At 35.8% G+C, this 18,146-nt stretch overlaps 4 protein-coding genes across 4 annotated transcripts; all 4 read right to left on the bottom strand.

Annotated features, from left to right (window-relative positions):
- Positions 1-1,275: 1,275 nt before the first annotated feature.
- LOC121763896 lies at positions 1,276-2,520 on the bottom strand. The gene has a single exon (XM_042159991.1). It carries the CDS (start codon positions 2,123-2,125, stop codon positions 1,502-1,504), a length of 624 nt encoding a protein of 207 aa, XP_042015925.1. The 5' UTR covers positions 2,126-2,520; the 3' UTR covers positions 1,276-1,501.
- Positions 2,521-3,389: 869 nt separating this feature from the next.
- LOC121766042 (heat shock cognate 70 kDa protein-like) lies at positions 3,390-6,142 on the bottom strand. Its single transcript, XM_042162369.1, has 2 exons — positions 5,744-6,142; positions 3,390-5,279 (listed from the first exon to the last, which is right to left on the bottom strand). The coding sequence occupies exons 1-2, from the start codon at positions 5,955-5,957 to the stop codon at positions 3,523-3,525; spliced, it is 1,971 nt and encodes a 656-aa protein (XP_042018303.1). The 5' UTR covers positions 5,958-6,142; the 3' UTR covers positions 3,390-3,522.
- Positions 6,143-9,210: 3,068 nt separating this feature from the next.
- LOC121766043 (succinate--CoA ligase [ADP-forming] subunit alpha-2, mitochondrial) lies at positions 9,211-13,906 on the bottom strand. The gene is made up of 7 exons (XM_042162370.1): positions 13,605-13,906; positions 12,728-12,937; positions 11,562-11,732; positions 11,130-11,253; positions 10,588-10,649; positions 9,962-10,043; positions 9,211-9,617 (listed from the first exon to the last, which is right to left on the bottom strand). Exons 1-7 carry the CDS (start codon positions 13,809-13,811, stop codon positions 9,481-9,483), a joined length of 993 nt encoding a protein of 330 aa, XP_042018304.1. The 5' UTR covers positions 13,812-13,906; the 3' UTR covers positions 9,211-9,480.
- Positions 13,907-15,979: 2,073 nt separating this feature from the next.
- LOC121764882 (zinc finger protein ZAT12-like) lies at positions 15,980-16,763 on the bottom strand. Its single transcript, XM_042160910.1, has one exon. The coding sequence runs from the start codon at positions 16,690-16,692 to the stop codon at positions 16,180-16,182; it is 513 nt and encodes a 170-aa protein (XP_042016844.1). The 5' UTR covers positions 16,693-16,763; the 3' UTR covers positions 15,980-16,179.
- Between the last annotated feature and the right edge of the window lie 1,383 nt (positions 16,764-18,146).

Below are 18,146 nucleotides of genomic sequence, written 5' to 3'. Positions count from 1 at the left end.
ATTATTGTTTGTTAGGCACATTACTTTAGGTTAGCACGCACGAGACTGTATTTCACGAGTTAAACTTTGCATTTTGTTCTTTTTGAAAAGGCCAAACCTTACACTACACTTTCCCACCATTACTTTAATTATTTATGCCACAAAACTTTAGATTGTTTTGAAAATATTCTTATTCACAGTATTACTAATATTGTAACCGATGAAACTCAAATTAAAAGTTAGGAGTTTGAGTTACCATGATCAATTATTTTAATGCGAGAAATAATTATATAATATGTTGGGATTATATCGTTGTCAAGAGGCCCACACCTACTTTCTTTTCTAATTTCAACTCATCACTGTCACACTAATTCTACTTTTTTGGATATTAGACATAAGTTGTGGATTAATAGTCCATGGTGTATGAATTGGATGATGGGATTCGAATGATAGAATTTTTGAATTCAAATTATGGACGTAGAATTTAATTTCAAATAAAAAGCTACTTATATTACTAAAAAAGTTAGGTACAAGATTCGGATGATAGATTTTTGAATCAAATTATATATGGACGTAGAATTTAATTTCAAATAAAAAGCTACTTATATTACTAAAAAAGTTAGGTACAAGATTTGGATGATAGATTTTTGAATCAAAATTATGGACGTAGAATTTAATTCACGATAAATAGTTCATAATTATATAATATGGTGGTGTTCGGTTTGCAAGATAAAATAATACAAAAATACAGTCTAGGATAGAATTGTGAGATTATTTTAGTCCTAAAGGGTTAGCTATGACTAATTATCCCATGATTATCCATCTAGGATTGAGTTGTGAGATTGAATCTCATAAACCAAACACACTACAAATTTAATCTCGGATATAATGTTGCAAACCGAACACCCCATAATACTAAAAAAATTAGGAATATACTTATTCTACCCTTTCACTTAAGGGGGTGTTCGGTTGGCAAGATTAAATCTCATGATTAAATATGTATCATGTTTGGTTCATAAGATTGAACCCTTCAACTTAATCATAGATGGATAGTCTCATGATAATTAGTCATAGCCTCCCCCTTCAACTAAAATAATCCCACAGCTTAATCCTAGATGGATAGTCTCATGATATTAGTCATGGCAACCGAACGTCACCTAAATGAATAAAGTTATCCTTATAACAAGATAATTATATTAATACGTAGGTACGTACGGACTAAATAAACAAATACTAATAACATTAAAAAAATACGATGAGAGTAAAAGCTCCCTTCCACTAATCTACAAGAGATAATTAATTTCAGGAGCATTTCTTCATAAATTTACATCATAATCTACAAAAATCTCTCCCTTCAACATGCACAACAAAATTTTCAAAGTATACAACAATTTAGCTAATATTTTCCAGCACAAAATTCCACTCCCACATAAAAAAAATATGAAAAAAAACAAAAGATCATTTCCTATTCATAACAAAAACAAGAAATCAAATGAGGAAAAAAAAGTTTGATCTAAAAAATTCACCTAGAACATCTTGATGAAGAAAAACACTCTCCATTATCAACTATCTCATCAATAACCAACTCAATAAACTCCCCTTTTTCTCTCTCCTCGCCGCCCTCCTCCCTCCTCCGCCGCTTCTCCTCCGCCTCCCTCAAAAACCTAAACACCGGCGGCGGACTCGCCCGCCGCCGGTTAAACTCCGCATCCCCCTCCCACTCCCCGCAAAACGACGGCGTCAGCGGCGGCGTGAAGTACGGCGGAGACGCCGCCGGCGTCAGAAACGGCGTCTCCAAAATCTGCAGCAAATCGCTCAAATTGAACGCGCCATCTTCCGATTCCAAATCCTCCTTAGTCTCCTCCGCGATCGTGAAGAGAAATCGCGGGAAACTCGCCATGTTCTCCTCCGCAAACGGCTTCTTCAGCCAGAGGTCTTTGGACTGCGGCTCGTGGACGGCGGAGGAGGAGGTGGGCCCCCTGCAGAATTGGAGGATGTGTGAAAAATGGGATCTTTTTTGATGGGTTTGGGTTTCTTGGTGATTCTTCTTCCGCCATAGGAGGTAGTAGAGCTCTGCGGCGAGGGCGAGGAGGAGGCTGCCGAAGATGATGCATAATCCCAGGCCTAATTTGGTTATGGATTTCATTTTTTTTTAGATGAAAAGTGGCTATTTTGTGGGATTGAGTGTTTTTTTCATTTGAAGGTGTTGAGGGATTTGGTTGATTTTGGTGGAAGAGGGAGTGGGGTTTTGTTTTTGGGGGGTGATGAGGTTTTGTGGGGACAAAAGGGGGAGAGGGAATGTGTGTTTGTGTGTGTGTTTATGGATGGATGGTGATAGGCTGTAAAATGATGGAAAGGAAGGGGAGATTCATGGATAATAATGGATCATGCAAGCTGTTTTGGTTTGTTTTAGTAAGGGTCTAATCATATAAATCGGATATTAGGAGGTGTGGTGTGTGAAAATTGAACCGTTAGAAGTTAGTCGGCCCGACCCGCGGGTTTGGATCATTCGGAGAGCTTAATTGTCACTTGTTATCGAGCCGGGAAATACTATGTTTGCCCCTTCATTTGTACAAATAGACCTACCTCATTAGTTCATTCACACTTTTAGTGTGTTCGTTATCCGATATCCATACTTCATAACTCATTTATCAATATTTATATAATTCATTCTAAAGCATATAGAGAGAAATAACAAGAATTGAAAAATGAGACAGACATTCACACATCTAGTAGCTTTTGTTGCCGGCCGCACCTCCACCAACTCCTATGTAGTATGAAATGTAACAAGAAACTCTAACCAAAAATGAGAAAAGAACATAAACGAAATGTCCTAATTTATTTGACTTTCAAGTTGAAAGGACCAAAATTATCTAATATTCAAGTCTAGATTTTCCTACACGGTACTCAGCTATTACCATTTGAAGATACTACATAGGTTTATTTATAAAGACTTGTCAATAAATACAGATTCTTAATCTTCCATTCCTAAGTACTATAGGTATTTAGTCAATGTTCATGACTTGTCACAGTCCAAATAAAAGTCGATTTATCTATACCAGTACTATAATTAACATTCAAAAGTACTCCCTCCGTCCCAATGCAATAGAGGCGTTTCATTTTAAGCACTCATTTAAAAAAATATATAATAAATAGTTAAAGTGTAAAAAAGTAAAGTAAAAAGAGAATAATATAATTAAGAGTCTTCTTTATATTATTTTTTTCTCTTCTTTTATAATTTTTTCTATTTTAATTAATTATTATCATTTTTTTAAATATATTTTTTCTATTTTAATTAACTATTATTATTTTTTTAAACGAATACTCAAAATGAAACTCCTCTAAAATGAAACTCCTCTACTTTAGGGATAGAGGAAATATTAAAATCCAGAATATAGTACGAAGAGGAATATAGAAATATCACTTTATTATATCATACAAAAACTGAAGTCCACAACATATAAGCAGAAATATAGAAATACTACTAAGTTTTGATATTTACACCACCAAAAACAACCTAGTCATCCACCAATTATTAAAAGCTTAATCAACTTCCTCAATCTTGGGGCCAGCACCACCGGCACCGCCGCCGCTGCTACCGCCGGCACCACCGCCAACAGACGGGCCATCTTCGTCCATGCCATCGACGCCGCCGCCACCTTGGTACATCTTGGCAATGATCGGGTTGCAGAGACCCTCTAGCTCCTTCATCTTATCCTCGAACTCATCCACCTCCGCGAGCTGGTTCCCCTCCAGCCACTGGATCGCGCCATCAACGGCATCCTCGATCTTCTTCTTGTCCGCAGCATCGAGCTTCGACGCGATCTTCTCATCCTTGATCGTGTTCCTCATGTTGTACGCGTAGTTCTCCAGCGCGTTCTTCGCCTCCACCTTCTTCTTCACCTCCTCGTCCTCAGCCTTGTACCTCTCGGCCTCCTCCACCATCTTCTCGATCTCCTCCTTCGACAGCCGCCCCTTGTCGTTCGTGATCGTGATCTTGTTCTTCTGCCCTGTCGTCTTGTCCTCGGCCGAGACATTCAAGATGCCGTTGGCGTCAATATCAAAGCAGACGCTGATCTGAGGTACGCCTCTGGGCGCCGGAGGGATCCCAGAGAGCTCGAATTTCCCGAGTAGGTTGTTGTCTCGTGTTCTCGTTCTTTCGCCTTCGTACACTTGGATCAGAACACCAGGCTGGTTATCTGAGTATGTTGAGAAAATCTGCTCCTTCTTGGTGGGGATGGTGGTGTTCCGAGGAATGAGCACCGTCATCACGCCTCCAGCCGTCTCGAGTCCCAACGAGAGCGGTGTCACGTCGAGAAGGAGAAGATCCTGAACCTTCTGATTCCCTTCTCCGCTCAAGATCGCTGCCTGCACTGCAGCGCCGTATGCCACGGCCTCATCAGGGTTGATGCTCTTGCAGAGTTCCTTCCCGTTGAAGAAATCCTGCAGCAGCTGCTGCACCTTCGGAATCCTCGTCGATCCACCAACGAGCACGACGTCGTGGACACTGCTCTTATCCATCTTGGCATCCCTCAAACACTTCTCCACCGGCTCCATACACTTCCTGAACAAATCCATGTTCATCTCCTCGAACCTAGCACGAGTGATGGTGGAGTAGAAATCAACACCCTCGTACAACGAATCAATCTCGATCGTCGTCTGAGCCGTCGACGAGAGCGTCCTCTTCGCCCTCTCACAAGCAGTTCTCAACCTCCTCAAAGCTCTCGGATTGTTGCCAATATCTTTCTTGTGCTTCCTCTTAAACTCCTGCACAAAGTGGTTCACCATCCGGTTGTCGAAATCCTCACCACCAAGATGCGTGTCTCCGGCCGTGGACTTGACCTCGAAGATGCCTTCCTCGATCGTGAGGAGGGACACATCGAAAGTGCCACCGCCAAGGTCAAAGATGAGCACGTTCTTCTCACCCGCGCTGCTCGCCTTCTTATCGAGTCCATAGGCGATGGCAGCAGCAGTCGGCTCGTTGATGATGCGCAAGACGTTGAGGCCAGCAATGACACCAGCATCCTTGGTGGCCTGGCGCTGAGAGTCGTTGAAGTAGGCAGGCACCGTGACGACAGCGTTCTTGATGCTGGAGCCGAGATATGCCTCTGCGATCTCCCTCATCTTAGTGAGGACCATGGAGGAGATCTCCTCAGCGGCGAACTGCTTCTCTTCGCCCTTGTAGTTTACGATGATCATCGGCTTGTCGGCCGGCCCCGCGATGACCTTGAACGGCCATAGCTTCATGTCGCTCTGTACAGAAGGATCGCTGAATCTTCTACCGATTAACCGTTTTGCATCTGAATCACAGAGCGGAATACGCGTGAGCAATAATTCTTCAACTCATCATACTAAAAATCACTGATAAAGCGAAGAATTTTTTTGACAAATTCGCGTGACCGAAAATTCTTAAGCACACCCTACTAAAAATCAGTGATATATCGAAGAATTTTTTTTCAAATTCGTGTGAACGAAAATTCTCAAACAATTTTTTCTATTATCACCAAATTGAGATTTCAATTCCAAATTAGGTACTAGTTATGAAGCAAAATTATTGAACTAGAACCAAAATTATAGTAGCAGTTTCAATCTTCTTCTATAAGGAAAACGCAAACAGGTACGATTCACCAAATTGAGATTTTAAATTCGAAATTAGGCAACTATTAAGCTAAAATATCGAACCAAAACAGCATGAAACACCACTCAACAACACATCTAAGCAGAATCATCAGAAAAAGAAGAGGTAGAACGAAAAAACACTCACCGAAAACAGTGTTGGTAGGGTTCATAGCGACCTGATTTTTGGCGGCATCACCGATGAGGCGCTCGGTGTCAGTGAAAGCCACATACGACGGCGTGGTGCGGTTACCCTGATCATTGGCGATGATCTCGACGCGGTCGTGCTGCCACACTCCGACGCACGAGTAGGTCGTGCCTAAATCGATTCCGATCGCCGGTCCTTCGCCTTTTCCAGCCATTCTAGCAACTCAATCGACAGAGAATCTCACAGAAGAAGAAATCGGATTTTGAATGCGATGAATACGCAGCTTTTGAAATTTTTGATCTGATTTGATTATCTGTAAGCGGTGAAGGAAAACAGAGTTCAATTGTATAAATAGTAAGGGAAAGTAATCTAGAGAATTCTGGTGTGTTGGCGCGTGTTTTTGTTCTGGTTAGTTCCAGAGACCTCTTTTGCGGCTAATTTGTAAAAGATAAATGAATAATAATTATTATTAGTATTATAATAGTCTCCATCGTTTAGTGATTTGAATATTCAATTTTATGAAATTAATTAGAGTATAAACATTTCTCTGATTAAATTAATTAGGATGTATATAATCCCACTATCACATTAAATATCAAATATTTGATTTTTAACATCTGTTTTGAAAAAATGATAATAAGTAGTTAAAGTTTAGAAAAAATAAAATAAAATAAAAAGGAGAATAATATTAATAGACTCTTTTCTAAATTATTCTGTCTCTTATTTTTTTTCACCACTTTAGTTATTTATTAGTATAATTTTTTCAAAACAAGCGCGGAAAAGCAAATGTTTCATATTTAATGAGACAGATAGAGTATAATTTTATTGATTAAGTTTGTACTTTTTTCACTTTTCCTGTCGTTGATTTGATTCGAAATGAACTGGGTTGAATAAAATAATGGAGTATTAATTTTCAAATTTATATTGTGATATATTATTTAAAATATATTTGAACTATAATTTCATTCCATTTGACTTATAACTTTTAAAGTAGCCTTAAAATTTACAAATATTTGAAAGTTTGCGATTTACACACGGAACCAAATAGAATATATGTAGGTGGCTTAATCTAAATTATACTCCACACAGCATGAAAATTTTTCAAATTGCCTTTTTATAAAGTATAAGTATTTGTAATTTCGATTCAAGTTGTATTATTATTATTATTATTATTATATTTAGCCGCATACGATGAACGGCGTCCGTTATTACAAGGTATTGGTTGGTTTATGAAAAAAAAAATGGTATGCATTCTCATCCTAAAATTTGTATGCTGGCTAGAATTTTGACTTTAATAAACCCTCAGTAATACATTATCATTTTTATATTTTTTTTTTGTATTTACTATTGCATTTGAAATAAATATTTAAATAGATAAAATAATGCATTATATGACAATAATTTAAGAGATGTTGTTTATATGAGTAAACTTATAAACATTTTATATCTATAGTTGGCGACTGACCTAAATGTTCACAGCACACACATTTATAGGTCTAGAATCCTATTATCGAATTTTCTATTCTAATATTTTATATATTTAACTTTGTCTAGAAAACTATAGATAATTTTATTATAAATATCTCGATTTTTTACTATATCAAATTTATTTTTTATTCCAACAAAGTCAATATATATAATAGTGATTTATTTTGTAATGAAATTGATGGTTAATCCATCTATATTTATAACTTATTAATTTTTCAATAAATCATTGCATATTGGAATATAATATTTATACTCCTTATTTTTAATAATAAACAATCATATTATAGTTAATTATTAATTATAAACAATCATATTATAGGAGCAGTTACACATTGTAGGTATGCTCATTTTATACCATAATTATTCAAATCTAAAAAGAATAAGAAGCTATAAACATAATATGGAATACTCTAGCACACGATAAGTTGTTGGGAATTTTATAGAATTATTTTTTTCTGTTTTCTTCGACATTTGTGAAGAAAATGTCCAGGAATCTGAAAAGTTGGAAAAGAGTTAAAATAGTACTATTTTGTCCTAAATATATTGGAAAAGAGTTAAGTAGTACTATTTTGGTTTTAAATATATGATCGATTTACGATTTTGATCAAGAACATTCAATTTTTGAAAATCGAATCCAAAACATACGAAAACTTTATGAATAGGTCCTTTTTTATGGTTTCCGTCATTTCTTGACGGTCAACCGTCAATTAGTCCAAATTTGACCCGATTAGACTTAATATGTGATTATTAATAGGTTAATATTAAGCTAATTATTTTAATATTTGAATTTGAATAACAAATCTTCTAAATTCACTTAAAATATCTCTTAACTTTTCATTTGAGAAAAGAACGAAACGTCAAACTCTCTCTTCTCTCTCGCTACTCTCCTAAGAAACCCTAGTTCTGATTCCGACCAAGAACCAACCCGATTCTGATTATTGTGTTGGTTGCCATGAGTTGGAAGTCGCCGTACCCAAACTTCCGTTCAAGGGACGGTCTTGTCGACGTGAAAGTCGCATATGCGAGGAAGGGGAAGTCCACATATCCGCTTGAAATTGAAGCCGAAGTAGGTCAGTTGGCTACTGGTAGTTCTGAAAAGAATGATTCTTTGATGCAAAACGAACAAGGCCCGTCGGCGGCGTCGGGGTTTCTGGGTTCTTCTAACCCTAGGTCTCATGCGGAAGTCCATTCTTCTCCGATTCTAGAAGTTGAAGACGTCATTGAATACTTGGTTTCACTGATTTTTGGGTTTTGATGGTGGTAGGGTTGATGCAGTGCCTATGACAATAATTTTTTTTGATGTAATTCACCATTGCGTGTGGTTAAATGTTCAGGACCAATTTGAAGTAGAAAATGAATATGAATGGCTACTTTGTCTTGTAATTTATTATCCATGTATTGCATCAATTTGATGTCAATTTATTGACATAAATTATTGCCTCATTGTCGACGAAAAAGCAATTACATAATTGTTAACTTGTCACAACTACGCATAATGTATCAAACCAACAACCACTAGAAATTTTTTTTGTTGTAAGTTTGCACTAGGTGTGGTTAAATATTCAGGACCAATTGGAAGTAGATAATGAATATGAAGGACTACTTTGTCTTGTAATTTGCTGTCCATTTATTTTAACATTTACGTGTAATTCCAAAAATATATTAAAAAAATCAAAATTAGCTACAGCAATGAAAATCAGCTAATCGGGTCAAATTTTCGCTAATTGACGGTTGACTGTCAGGAATTCACGGAACCGTCAAAAAAGGACCTAAACGATAGCGTTTTCATATGTTTTAGATTTGATTTTCAAAAAGTGAAAATTCTGGACCAAAATCGTAAATCAGCCATATGTTTAGAACTAAAATAGTATTTTACTTGTTGGAAAAACATCAAACATTTTTTATTCTTTTTATTGGATATAACATGAATAATGCTTTAAAACTGATGCTTAAGATAAGTTGGAAGAGAAACCTGCGAATTTCAGGTATACGTTTGCTTTCTCAAAATATAAATATGCATACATTAAGAATGATAAACTCCAAACTGAAACAAATGATAAATGGGACTTAAGAATGTGTTTTGCCTTTATTGTTTATCTTTCTTTTTCATCAATCCAAAATGGCTAAACTGGCGAAAATCTCCATTTCTGCTCTATCATCTATGTATGCTCCATCTCTTCTCCGCCAACTCCACATTGCTCCAGCACCGGCCAAGCCTCCACTGGAGCGGTGGCTGGCTCCAGCGCTGCTCAGACGAGACCCCTCTGCTTGAATACCTCGAGCATTGCAGTGCCTATCTTTGCAGGTGACTCAACCACAGTAACCCCAGCTTCACGTAGAGTCTTGATTTTGTCCTGTGCAGTACCCTTGCCTCCAGATACGATAGCTGCAAATTGAACAACTCTGTCAATCGCTTCCGCCTATATAGTTATTCTAATGACACAAGGTGGAAGACCAGCTGATACAAACTTACAAACTGGATGGTTTGAAGACTATGCTAAAATGATTGGGGAAAATGGAAGAAATATTATGACAGTTTTTTATTGACCAGAAAGATATGAGCTGAAACAGTCAAGGTCTAGCTTTTAGTGTCGAGGATCAGTACTAAAAGCATTCCCTATACTCATCTTGTAGGGATAATCAAGAAGATTCTATTGATGTGTGCTATTTCTCAGAATCGATTTGGATCAGCATGAGATAACTATTGGAATTAACAGAAGAAAAAAGTACCTCCCGCATGGCCCATTCTTCGCCCAGGTGGAGCAGTGAGTCCAGCAATAAAAGCAACAATCGGCTTTTGAGTCCCACTTGCCTGTCACGTTGAAACAGAAAAGCTTGAATATTTCAAGTCATGCAAACGGAAACAGAAACTATCAGAAGCAACCAGAATTGCAGAATCTTCTAAGAAAGACGGACTAAGCAGCCGCATACAAAGATAGTGTGCAAGTGTAACGAAATAGTCATCCAAAAGCTGAGGTTTTCAATTTGCTGAAAATAACTGTCTTAACAATAAGATTGATGAACATCAGATAGACATTCAAAGTTTTGGTAAATGATCAACATTACAGGTTGCAGGTGTGGATAATCTGAAAGGAATTTACTCAGTCAAGAGTTTCATAGGTTAAAACAACCGGTTGATGGGCCCAGCAAGATGCCCTCAACATTCATTTCAAGTAAAATCATACTTGCTAGTAAAGCACTACAGAACTATATTCATCGAAGGCGAATCAACAGAGGCGGATCCCAGATTTTGATCAAGCCACTTGTCATATTGCATAAGAAATTGATCCATTGTTTACAGAAAATACCCAGCCAAGATTCATTAATCTGGAGACTCTAAGGATGTTAGTATTAACCTTTATAAGAGCTGCTGCATCCTCCTCAGCTGTGCCACCTATCTCGCCAATAAGAACAATCCCTAAAATGCGAAAAGGAAAATGTAACAAGCAACCTCCTTTAAGCATGTAAAGAAAAAATAATTTGGAACTCAACATAATTACGAATATTTAAATGGCATCCATGCAAATTAATCTACGCCTGCAAACAGAAGGAGTTCGCTGCCCCACTCATTTGGTTATTGGTCTTTGCAGTTTGTAATAATTGTTTTGGTTATCATACAATATTTACTTCCAACTAGATTCAACTAATGAAGTCCCAAACACCAATAGTTTAAAGCTCCCACATTGATTATGGTCTATGCCGAGTTCTGAGCATGTATGACAATTAAAAGGTTAAGGGAGAACGAAAGTTATTCCATATCACAGCAATGTATTTGATAACATCATTTATGACAAAATCAAAGAATCAGTCAAATGAATTAAAAAAAAAGTACACCTCTCCATCCTAACTCCTAAGACCGAGGGGTAAGAAAAGAAAATAACAGTCTGACAAATTATACCTTCTGTTTGTGGATCCACAAGAAACTTTTCCATGCAATCAACAAAATTTGTTCCATTGAAAGGATCTCCACCAATTCCCACACATGTTGACTGCCCAAGGCCAACTGCAGTTGTTTGGAAGACCTAAAATAGACAGGTGAATAAGTTATCCACAGAGATTAGAGATATTTTATTAACCGGACAAAATATAACTATCAAATAAATTCTCAAATTTGAGAGGTAGAAGTTCTTGTTGCCGCAAATAATATAAAGGTATACTACTAGTTCACTGTCATCAGTCATTCAGTATTACAGTAATTATTTAAAAGGAATTATTTTTTTCATTCATCTTATACAAAGGAGAAACTTATCCGCTAACTCTAGAGCAAAGTTTTTAGGATGTGATGCTTCTAATGTAACCAGGACGTAATATAATCAAAAATGAATCTTACCGCTTCATAAGTCAATGTGCCAGATCGAGAAACAATTCCAATGCGTCCTGGTTTGTGGATATATCCAGGCATAATTCCAATTTTGCACTCACCAGGCTTAATAATGCCGGGGCAGTTTGGACCAATAAGCCGAGTCCGTGACTGCTGATTAAGAGCAGCTTTCACACGAACCTGCAGTTTGGAACAGAAATCTTGAAGAACAAGAATACTACTAAAATTGTAAGCATATGTAGATATCTATGATCATCATATACTAAAACTTAATTATGAATTACATGGGAATATGTGAGTAACCAATGCTTTCAGGTACACAGAAATTGCTATGACTTTGCTAGTGTAAACATCAGTCAGATAATTTTCGCACTTAAATCATACCTCGAACTTGGCAGATACAACATTTACAAATTGAGAACGGCAATAGCATTAAACTGAGCAGATTGAGAATGACCAAGAAAAGTTCAAAAGATACATATCACCACAAGCTTATAGTAGTATTTACTAATTACTAAGGGGGACATTTAGTTTGAGACTTTGAGTGATGGAAGGATAGACAAATATAATCTGAGCTAATCTGCCATTTATTTTGATTAATTTTAAACTTGTTCGATCATCTTATCCTTCAAATACCAACCATGTGGTATCAATATATCCTATCACTAAAAGTTAATGCCCCCTAAGAGGATTATGGAATTCTGCAGTTATGGCACCAAACTGAACTACTGGTAAAGGTCTGGATAGATAAGTATCCTCAACATAGTATGCTGCACTCAACAGGTAAGTTAGAAAACACAATATCCCCCTCATGGTTTATACAATTTGATACATGGTGTTACTTTCCCTTACCAACTAATAGTCAATCATAATTCTATAGGTGTTAGGAGGAAATACAAAGTCATCTGATACCCTAAGCAAGACCATGGATAACGCCAGGCAGTTGTCTCTAGTATTTCAATAATTAAATCAAACAAAGTTTGGGAAGAACTCATGCCCTATACAAAATGATACTACTAGTAATTAACATGTATAAGAATTAAGAAATCCAAAAAAATTATTTACATTGTGCAATGTTGTAAACAAGAAAACTTTATCAGTTAGAAGAGGTTGATTGTTCAATCTATCTCTGTGATCAAATCAAAGATACACATGGAGCTAAATAAACATATTACCATGTCATGTTGGGGTATTCCCTCTGTGATGCATACAACCAAATCTAGCTCAGCCTCCAATGCCTCCATGATAGCTTTTGCAGCAAATGGAGGAGGAACATATATCACAGATGCATTAGCCTTTGTTTCAGCTTTTGCTTCTGCTACAGTGTTAAAGACGGGGAGTCCCAAGTGCTCAGTTCCACCTTTTTTAGGGGTAACTCCTCCAACCTATCCATACAGATATAATTGATGAATAATGATATGTGTTAAAAAAACATATTTTTTTACAAATTACTCCATACACATCATATCAGCAACCAAAGCCATAACCTGTCACACTCAGACAAAGTTTTTGTCAAACATTTGCATTCTAAACACTAATATACTTGGATGACTGAACTACAAAAGTCAAGCAGTAAAGCAAGGAAATAACATTGTAGCAATTTAAATACTAAAAGTACTAACATGTAAACTAATTTTTTCAGCTCAAATCATCTTCAGAAACTCATATGCACAACTTTAATAATGATCAATATGTGCCTCTAAATAAATACTATATTTTCCACACAGATCGAAGCAAACACCGCATCTTAGACTTCACAACATGTTTCTTCTGGAATGCTTAACACTTAGCAGAATTCAATAAGGAGTACTAAAAACATATTCAGCTTCACCTTGAGTAACCTAATTCCCCAACGCATCACAAATATTTCAAAGCCAAACATTATGCATTTGACCTAAAACCTAATCCACCGGATCACATTCCCCCAGTGATCCACCAATCGGAAAGCATTAACGAAAAGCGATCTCGATGCATAATCTATTCAGTCAATAACAAATAAGCAGATCATAAACTGAAGCAAATATCAAAGGCGAATGGGGAGCGAGATCATACCATCTTGGTGCCGTACTCAATGGCCTGCTCGGTGTGGAAAGTGCCATTCTTTCCGGTGATACCCTGGCAAAGGATGCGCGTGTTCTTATCGACGAACACGGCGGGCGGCGGCGGCGGCGATCCGAAATTGCGGAGCTGGTTGAGCTGATTAGGACGGAGCAGCCGCGATGACAAGCTGGCTATCAGCCTCGTGGCTTGACGCGCCATGGATTCTGCTGACTGCGTTTTGGGAAGATGCGTGCGATTAGGTTTTTTTGCAGAAATGGGAGAAATATTAATATAATCTCTTCCTTTCACAAATGAAATGACTTTTCTTTTCTTGGTTCTTTATTTTTTTTATAGAGGGGTATTTTGATATTTTAGAGTGGCATATATTTGGACAATATTCGTACTCTTTAAACATTGTGATTTTGTAAATAATAAGATTGTAATTTACAAATATCATTTTAAACAGTATGTAAATTTGTTAATATATGTTTAATGTTTAAAGAGTTACACATTCATAACTTCATTTTTTTGGGGCGATCAATTATATGGAATTGGTTTACATCGAGTTTTTGACTTTAACATTGGACAAATTTATAATTTCACAAAGTAAGTCTAATTAAAAATTTTAAACGGCGTTTTTAAAGTCTATTTTCAAAAAAATATTCATCAAATTGGGTGTGTCTTTACATTTTTGGGAACAAGATAAAATTAGACTCTTTCTGTGCTCTCGAAGGTGGTCGTTTTCTCCCTCGGAATTCATCGTTGAGTCCAATCACTTTTACGTATTGGTCACGGTGGAGGGAGGAGATTTTTTTTAACTTCAATGAGGAATAAATTGGTAATTTTAAATAAATTTTCAAAAAATCTTGCATGGTATTGTTTGAAGTCTTCTTTTTCAAAAAATATTTTTCAAATTGGGGATGCCTATAGCATTTTCGGCTGCATGCAAGAGAATATTAGTCTCTCTCTACGGTCTTAAGTATGGTCGTTCCTTTTCTCTAAATTCGTCGTTAAGTTCAATCACTTTACATATTGGTCAGCCGTGGAGGAGGAAGACTTTTTTAACTTTAATGAGAAATAAATTTAAAAGTTTAAAAAAATCTTAGTTTGAAGTATTTTTTTAAAAAAATAATTTTTGAATTTGGGGATGGTTATACTAGTATTTTTTTTATTGTAGTAATTAAAGTCACTCTATGGGCTTGAAAGGTGGTTGTTCCTTCCCTCTAAATTCATTAATAAGTTCAATCGCTTTCATATATTGGTCGTGGTGACATAATTTGAAGGCTATGGACCAGATTGCTCGAAGTTTGTATCCCTTTCAATCCCTATTATTGATCCGCCGGAGTCGGCTTGAATTTTTAAGGCTTGAATAGTTATAACTTATAAAGTTTACTCCCTCCGTTTCTTCATAGTCGAGACACAACTTTTCGGCACGGAGTTTAAGAAATGGATATTGGATGTGTTAAATAAATAGATAAAAAAAGTAAGAGAGGAAAAAAAATAGAGAGAATAAAGTAAGAGAGAGAAAAAAGTTGTTATATAGGGAAATAACTCAACTACGAAGGAACTTCCCAAAATGGAAAAATGACTCAACTATGGAGAAACGGAGGGAGTACTACTTGTGTATGTGTTGACCAAACGGTAGAGTGTTTGATGCTCAGATTAAAAGTCACGGATTCAAGTCCAGCCGTTAAAATTTATTTAATTTATCAATAAAAAAAGTTGTACTTCTACATAATTACAGTACATATTTAAAATACAATTTTGATTTAAAAATGTATATTGTTACAATAATTGGTTATATGTTTAAATGTTTAATAAAGACTCGATCGTTACATAGTGGTCATTAATAATGAATGAAACTCCATTATTAATATAAAAAAATAAACAAATGTAGAAATTCACAAATTAATATGAACTGCATATATACAGACAAACCCATCTTAAAATAGTTATACTTCTATTTTTTGTTTCAATAGACCTCCATAATTTATGTTTTAATAGATCCTTTTACTTTTATATACTCTATCTCACATAATGAGTTCATTTTTAATGGATTTTATTAGGTTGTTAGAGGATGAGAAAGCGAATAAAAGTTGTAGGAACAACGGAAACATTAATTTAATTTTCATGCTGGATATATATAATTCTGTAAATATGGGAAATCCAATTTATTATCTGTCACTATTTATATGCCAACACCCATAAGCTTATTTTGTCAAACCTACGTACCAAAATTAATTGAAATTGTATAAGTCAAATTCGAACTTTATAATAAATAGAAAAAATAACCACTTGCATTTTGTATGCACTATGTATATGTAAATCCTTCTGAATACACAAAATTACCATTTTTATTTCTAAGATTAACGTTAATAATAATAGTAACATTAAATAAGTATAACAATTAGTACTATCATTATTACTATAATAACAGCTTGATTAGTAGATCATGCATATATAATATCATACTCCGTACTTGAAAAAATCAATATTTGATGAATTTAATAAAATCCGTGTACTATCTAAAAAGAAATGAAACAACATATACAAAAAAAAAGACCAATAAATATAAATTAATAGCTAATTATAGTATTTGTGAAGAAGCAACAAAAAAATAATGGTTCTCTAACGGAGTCAAATTGAGATCGAGAGAGAAAACCATCCTGCCGTTAGGTTTCTTCACCACCGGAAAAATTGGCAGCGGCGCTGCCGCCGCCGCCTCGTGGTGGTTCTGATCAACCACGGCCGCTCTGTGCTTCCTCATATGGCCTCCAAGGGCTTGACCTAACGGGAACTCCTGCCCGCAAATGCCGCACTCGTGCGTTTTCGGCTTCGGCGGCGACGGCGGCTCTCCGTCGCCCAACCGCGGCTTCTTGTGGCTGGCGCGGTGCCCGCCTAGCGCCTGGAACGACGAGAACTGTCTGTCGCACGTCTTGCATGTGAAGATTCGCGATGAATCTTCACCTGCAAGGAGTCTGTCGCCGCTGCTGCCGTGGGCCGCAGCGGCGGCGGATAATAGCATTAGGAAGTTGGCCACGGCGGAGGCTTCGTCGCCGTCGCCGTTGCCGGTGCAGTCTCTACTCCTCTTCATCATCATTTCGGTATGATTAAGTGAATAAAGGAAAATTTAATTAAATACAATGGATTGGTTTTTGATTTTGAGTAATGTTGAGAATAAGAGTTGAATGATGAAATTATTTTGATGTGTGTATGTATATATAGTCTAATAATTTCATTGTTAGTTGTAGAGTAAGACTATTGACATTTCGCATGGAAGAAATCAACGAAATTTCATTGATGGAAAAGTAAGTCAAATTTAATTTTCAATTTGATTTGGTTCATATTAGAAAATTTGAAACGAGATGGGGGTGGGTCCAAATTGGATACCATATTAATTTAATGCATACTACTAAATTATGTTTTCACTTGCTTTAGATAAAAAAATGTATTGATTGCTTAATTGAGCACACACACGTACTCTACTCGCAATAAATTAAGGTCAAACAATATGTATACAGATATCAAATAGAAAAAATATAATTATATAAGTTTTAAAAACAAATTATGGAGTCTAAATTCGTACGGATGAAACGTCATTGAGCACGCCAGCTAATCTTTCTAGAATTTTCCTAATTGATTATTAAAAGTGTGAGCTACCGATTGTATTACTAGATGATAGTTGAATAGTACTAATTGTTTATTTAGAAGCAAAATATTAATTTTATATAAAGGATAACAATAAATTTGGATTTTGTCAACTGAAGATATTGCGTTCAACTGATAAGTCAAGAGTAGCAAACCTACGTCTACACGTTTTATCTAGAAGCATTGATAATTTTTGTTCACATAATCATATATCCTAAGTCAATGAAAATAAACTTCAAATGTAAGTATTGTTAATCTACTTCTGCTGTAAATAAATATAAAAAGGGCCAATTGTCTAGAAACCAAGAGTTAAAAAGTGGTCAATTGTCTAGAAACTAAGAATTTTGAGTATATTTTATAGTTATAACATGACTTTAAAATTGCAGAAGTTATAACAACTGTTACTTTCGATCGACTTATCTATAAAAAAACTAGTAATTTCGATAGGATTCTTGGTAAGTGGATAAGGTGTTCGGCGACGTCGTTTTGACTATGTTCATCGCAACATAACAACATTATTTCGACCAAGTTTGCCATAAAATTTATAAATTGTATGCTCATTATTTTTGCTTTCTTTAAAATAGAAAAAACAAATCAAGTTTCAATTTTATGTAATTTATAAAATCAATGATGTCAATAACATTTTATAAGGTATTAGTTAGAGCATCCATCTCCAAGGGAAGAGGTAAGTGGAGAGGTAAAATATTATAACTCTCATATTTACCTTTTTTTATAAAAAATCATCATCCAAGGGGAAAGGTATTTGAGAAGGTATTATATTTTTTCTCATTTTGAAGAAGTATCTTTACCTTTCCATCAATATACAGTGATGGAGAGGTAAAATCCTATAACTACCATATTTACCTTCTTTTCATGAAAAATCATTATCCACGGTGGAAGGTATTT

Source organism: Salvia splendens, chromosome 14 (assembly GCF_004379255.2).
Source record: "Salvia splendens isolate huo1 chromosome 14, SspV2, whole genome shotgun sequence".
Taxonomy (NCBI): domain Eukaryota; kingdom Viridiplantae; phylum Streptophyta; class Magnoliopsida; order Lamiales; family Lamiaceae; genus Salvia; species Salvia splendens.
This window is presented reverse-complemented; position numbering and strand designations above follow the sequence as displayed.

Bases quoted from the DNA above. Each gene is read 5' to 3' on its own strand.
- LOC121763896 (XM_042159991.1), bottom strand. From the start codon at position 2,125: ATGAAATCCATAACCAAATTAGGCCTGGGATTATGCATCATCTTCGGC.
- LOC121766042 (XM_042162369.1), bottom strand. From the start codon at position 5,957: ATGGCTGGAAAAGGCGAAGGACCGGCGATCGGAATCGATTTAGGCACG. The intron at 5,280-5,743 runs GTGAGTGTTTTT...TCTGTGATTCAG, and splicing joins CCCTACCAACACTGTTTTCG to ATGCAAAACGGTTAATCGGT.
- LOC121766043 (XM_042162370.1), bottom strand. From the start codon at position 13,811: ATGGCGCGTCAAGCCACGAGGCTGATAGCCAGCTTGTCATCGCGGCTG. The intron at 11,254-11,561 runs GTAAGATTCATT...TGTCTATTTTAG, and splicing joins GCACATTGACTTATGAAGCG to GTCTTCCAAACAACTGCAGT. The intron at 10,044-10,587 runs GTTAATACTAAC...TCAACGTGACAG, and splicing joins ATGCAGCAGCTCTTATAAAG to GCAAGTGGGACTCAAAAGCC.
- LOC121764882 (XM_042160910.1), bottom strand. From the start codon at position 16,692: ATGATGATGAAGAGGAGTAGAGACTGCACCGGCAACGGCGACGGCGAC.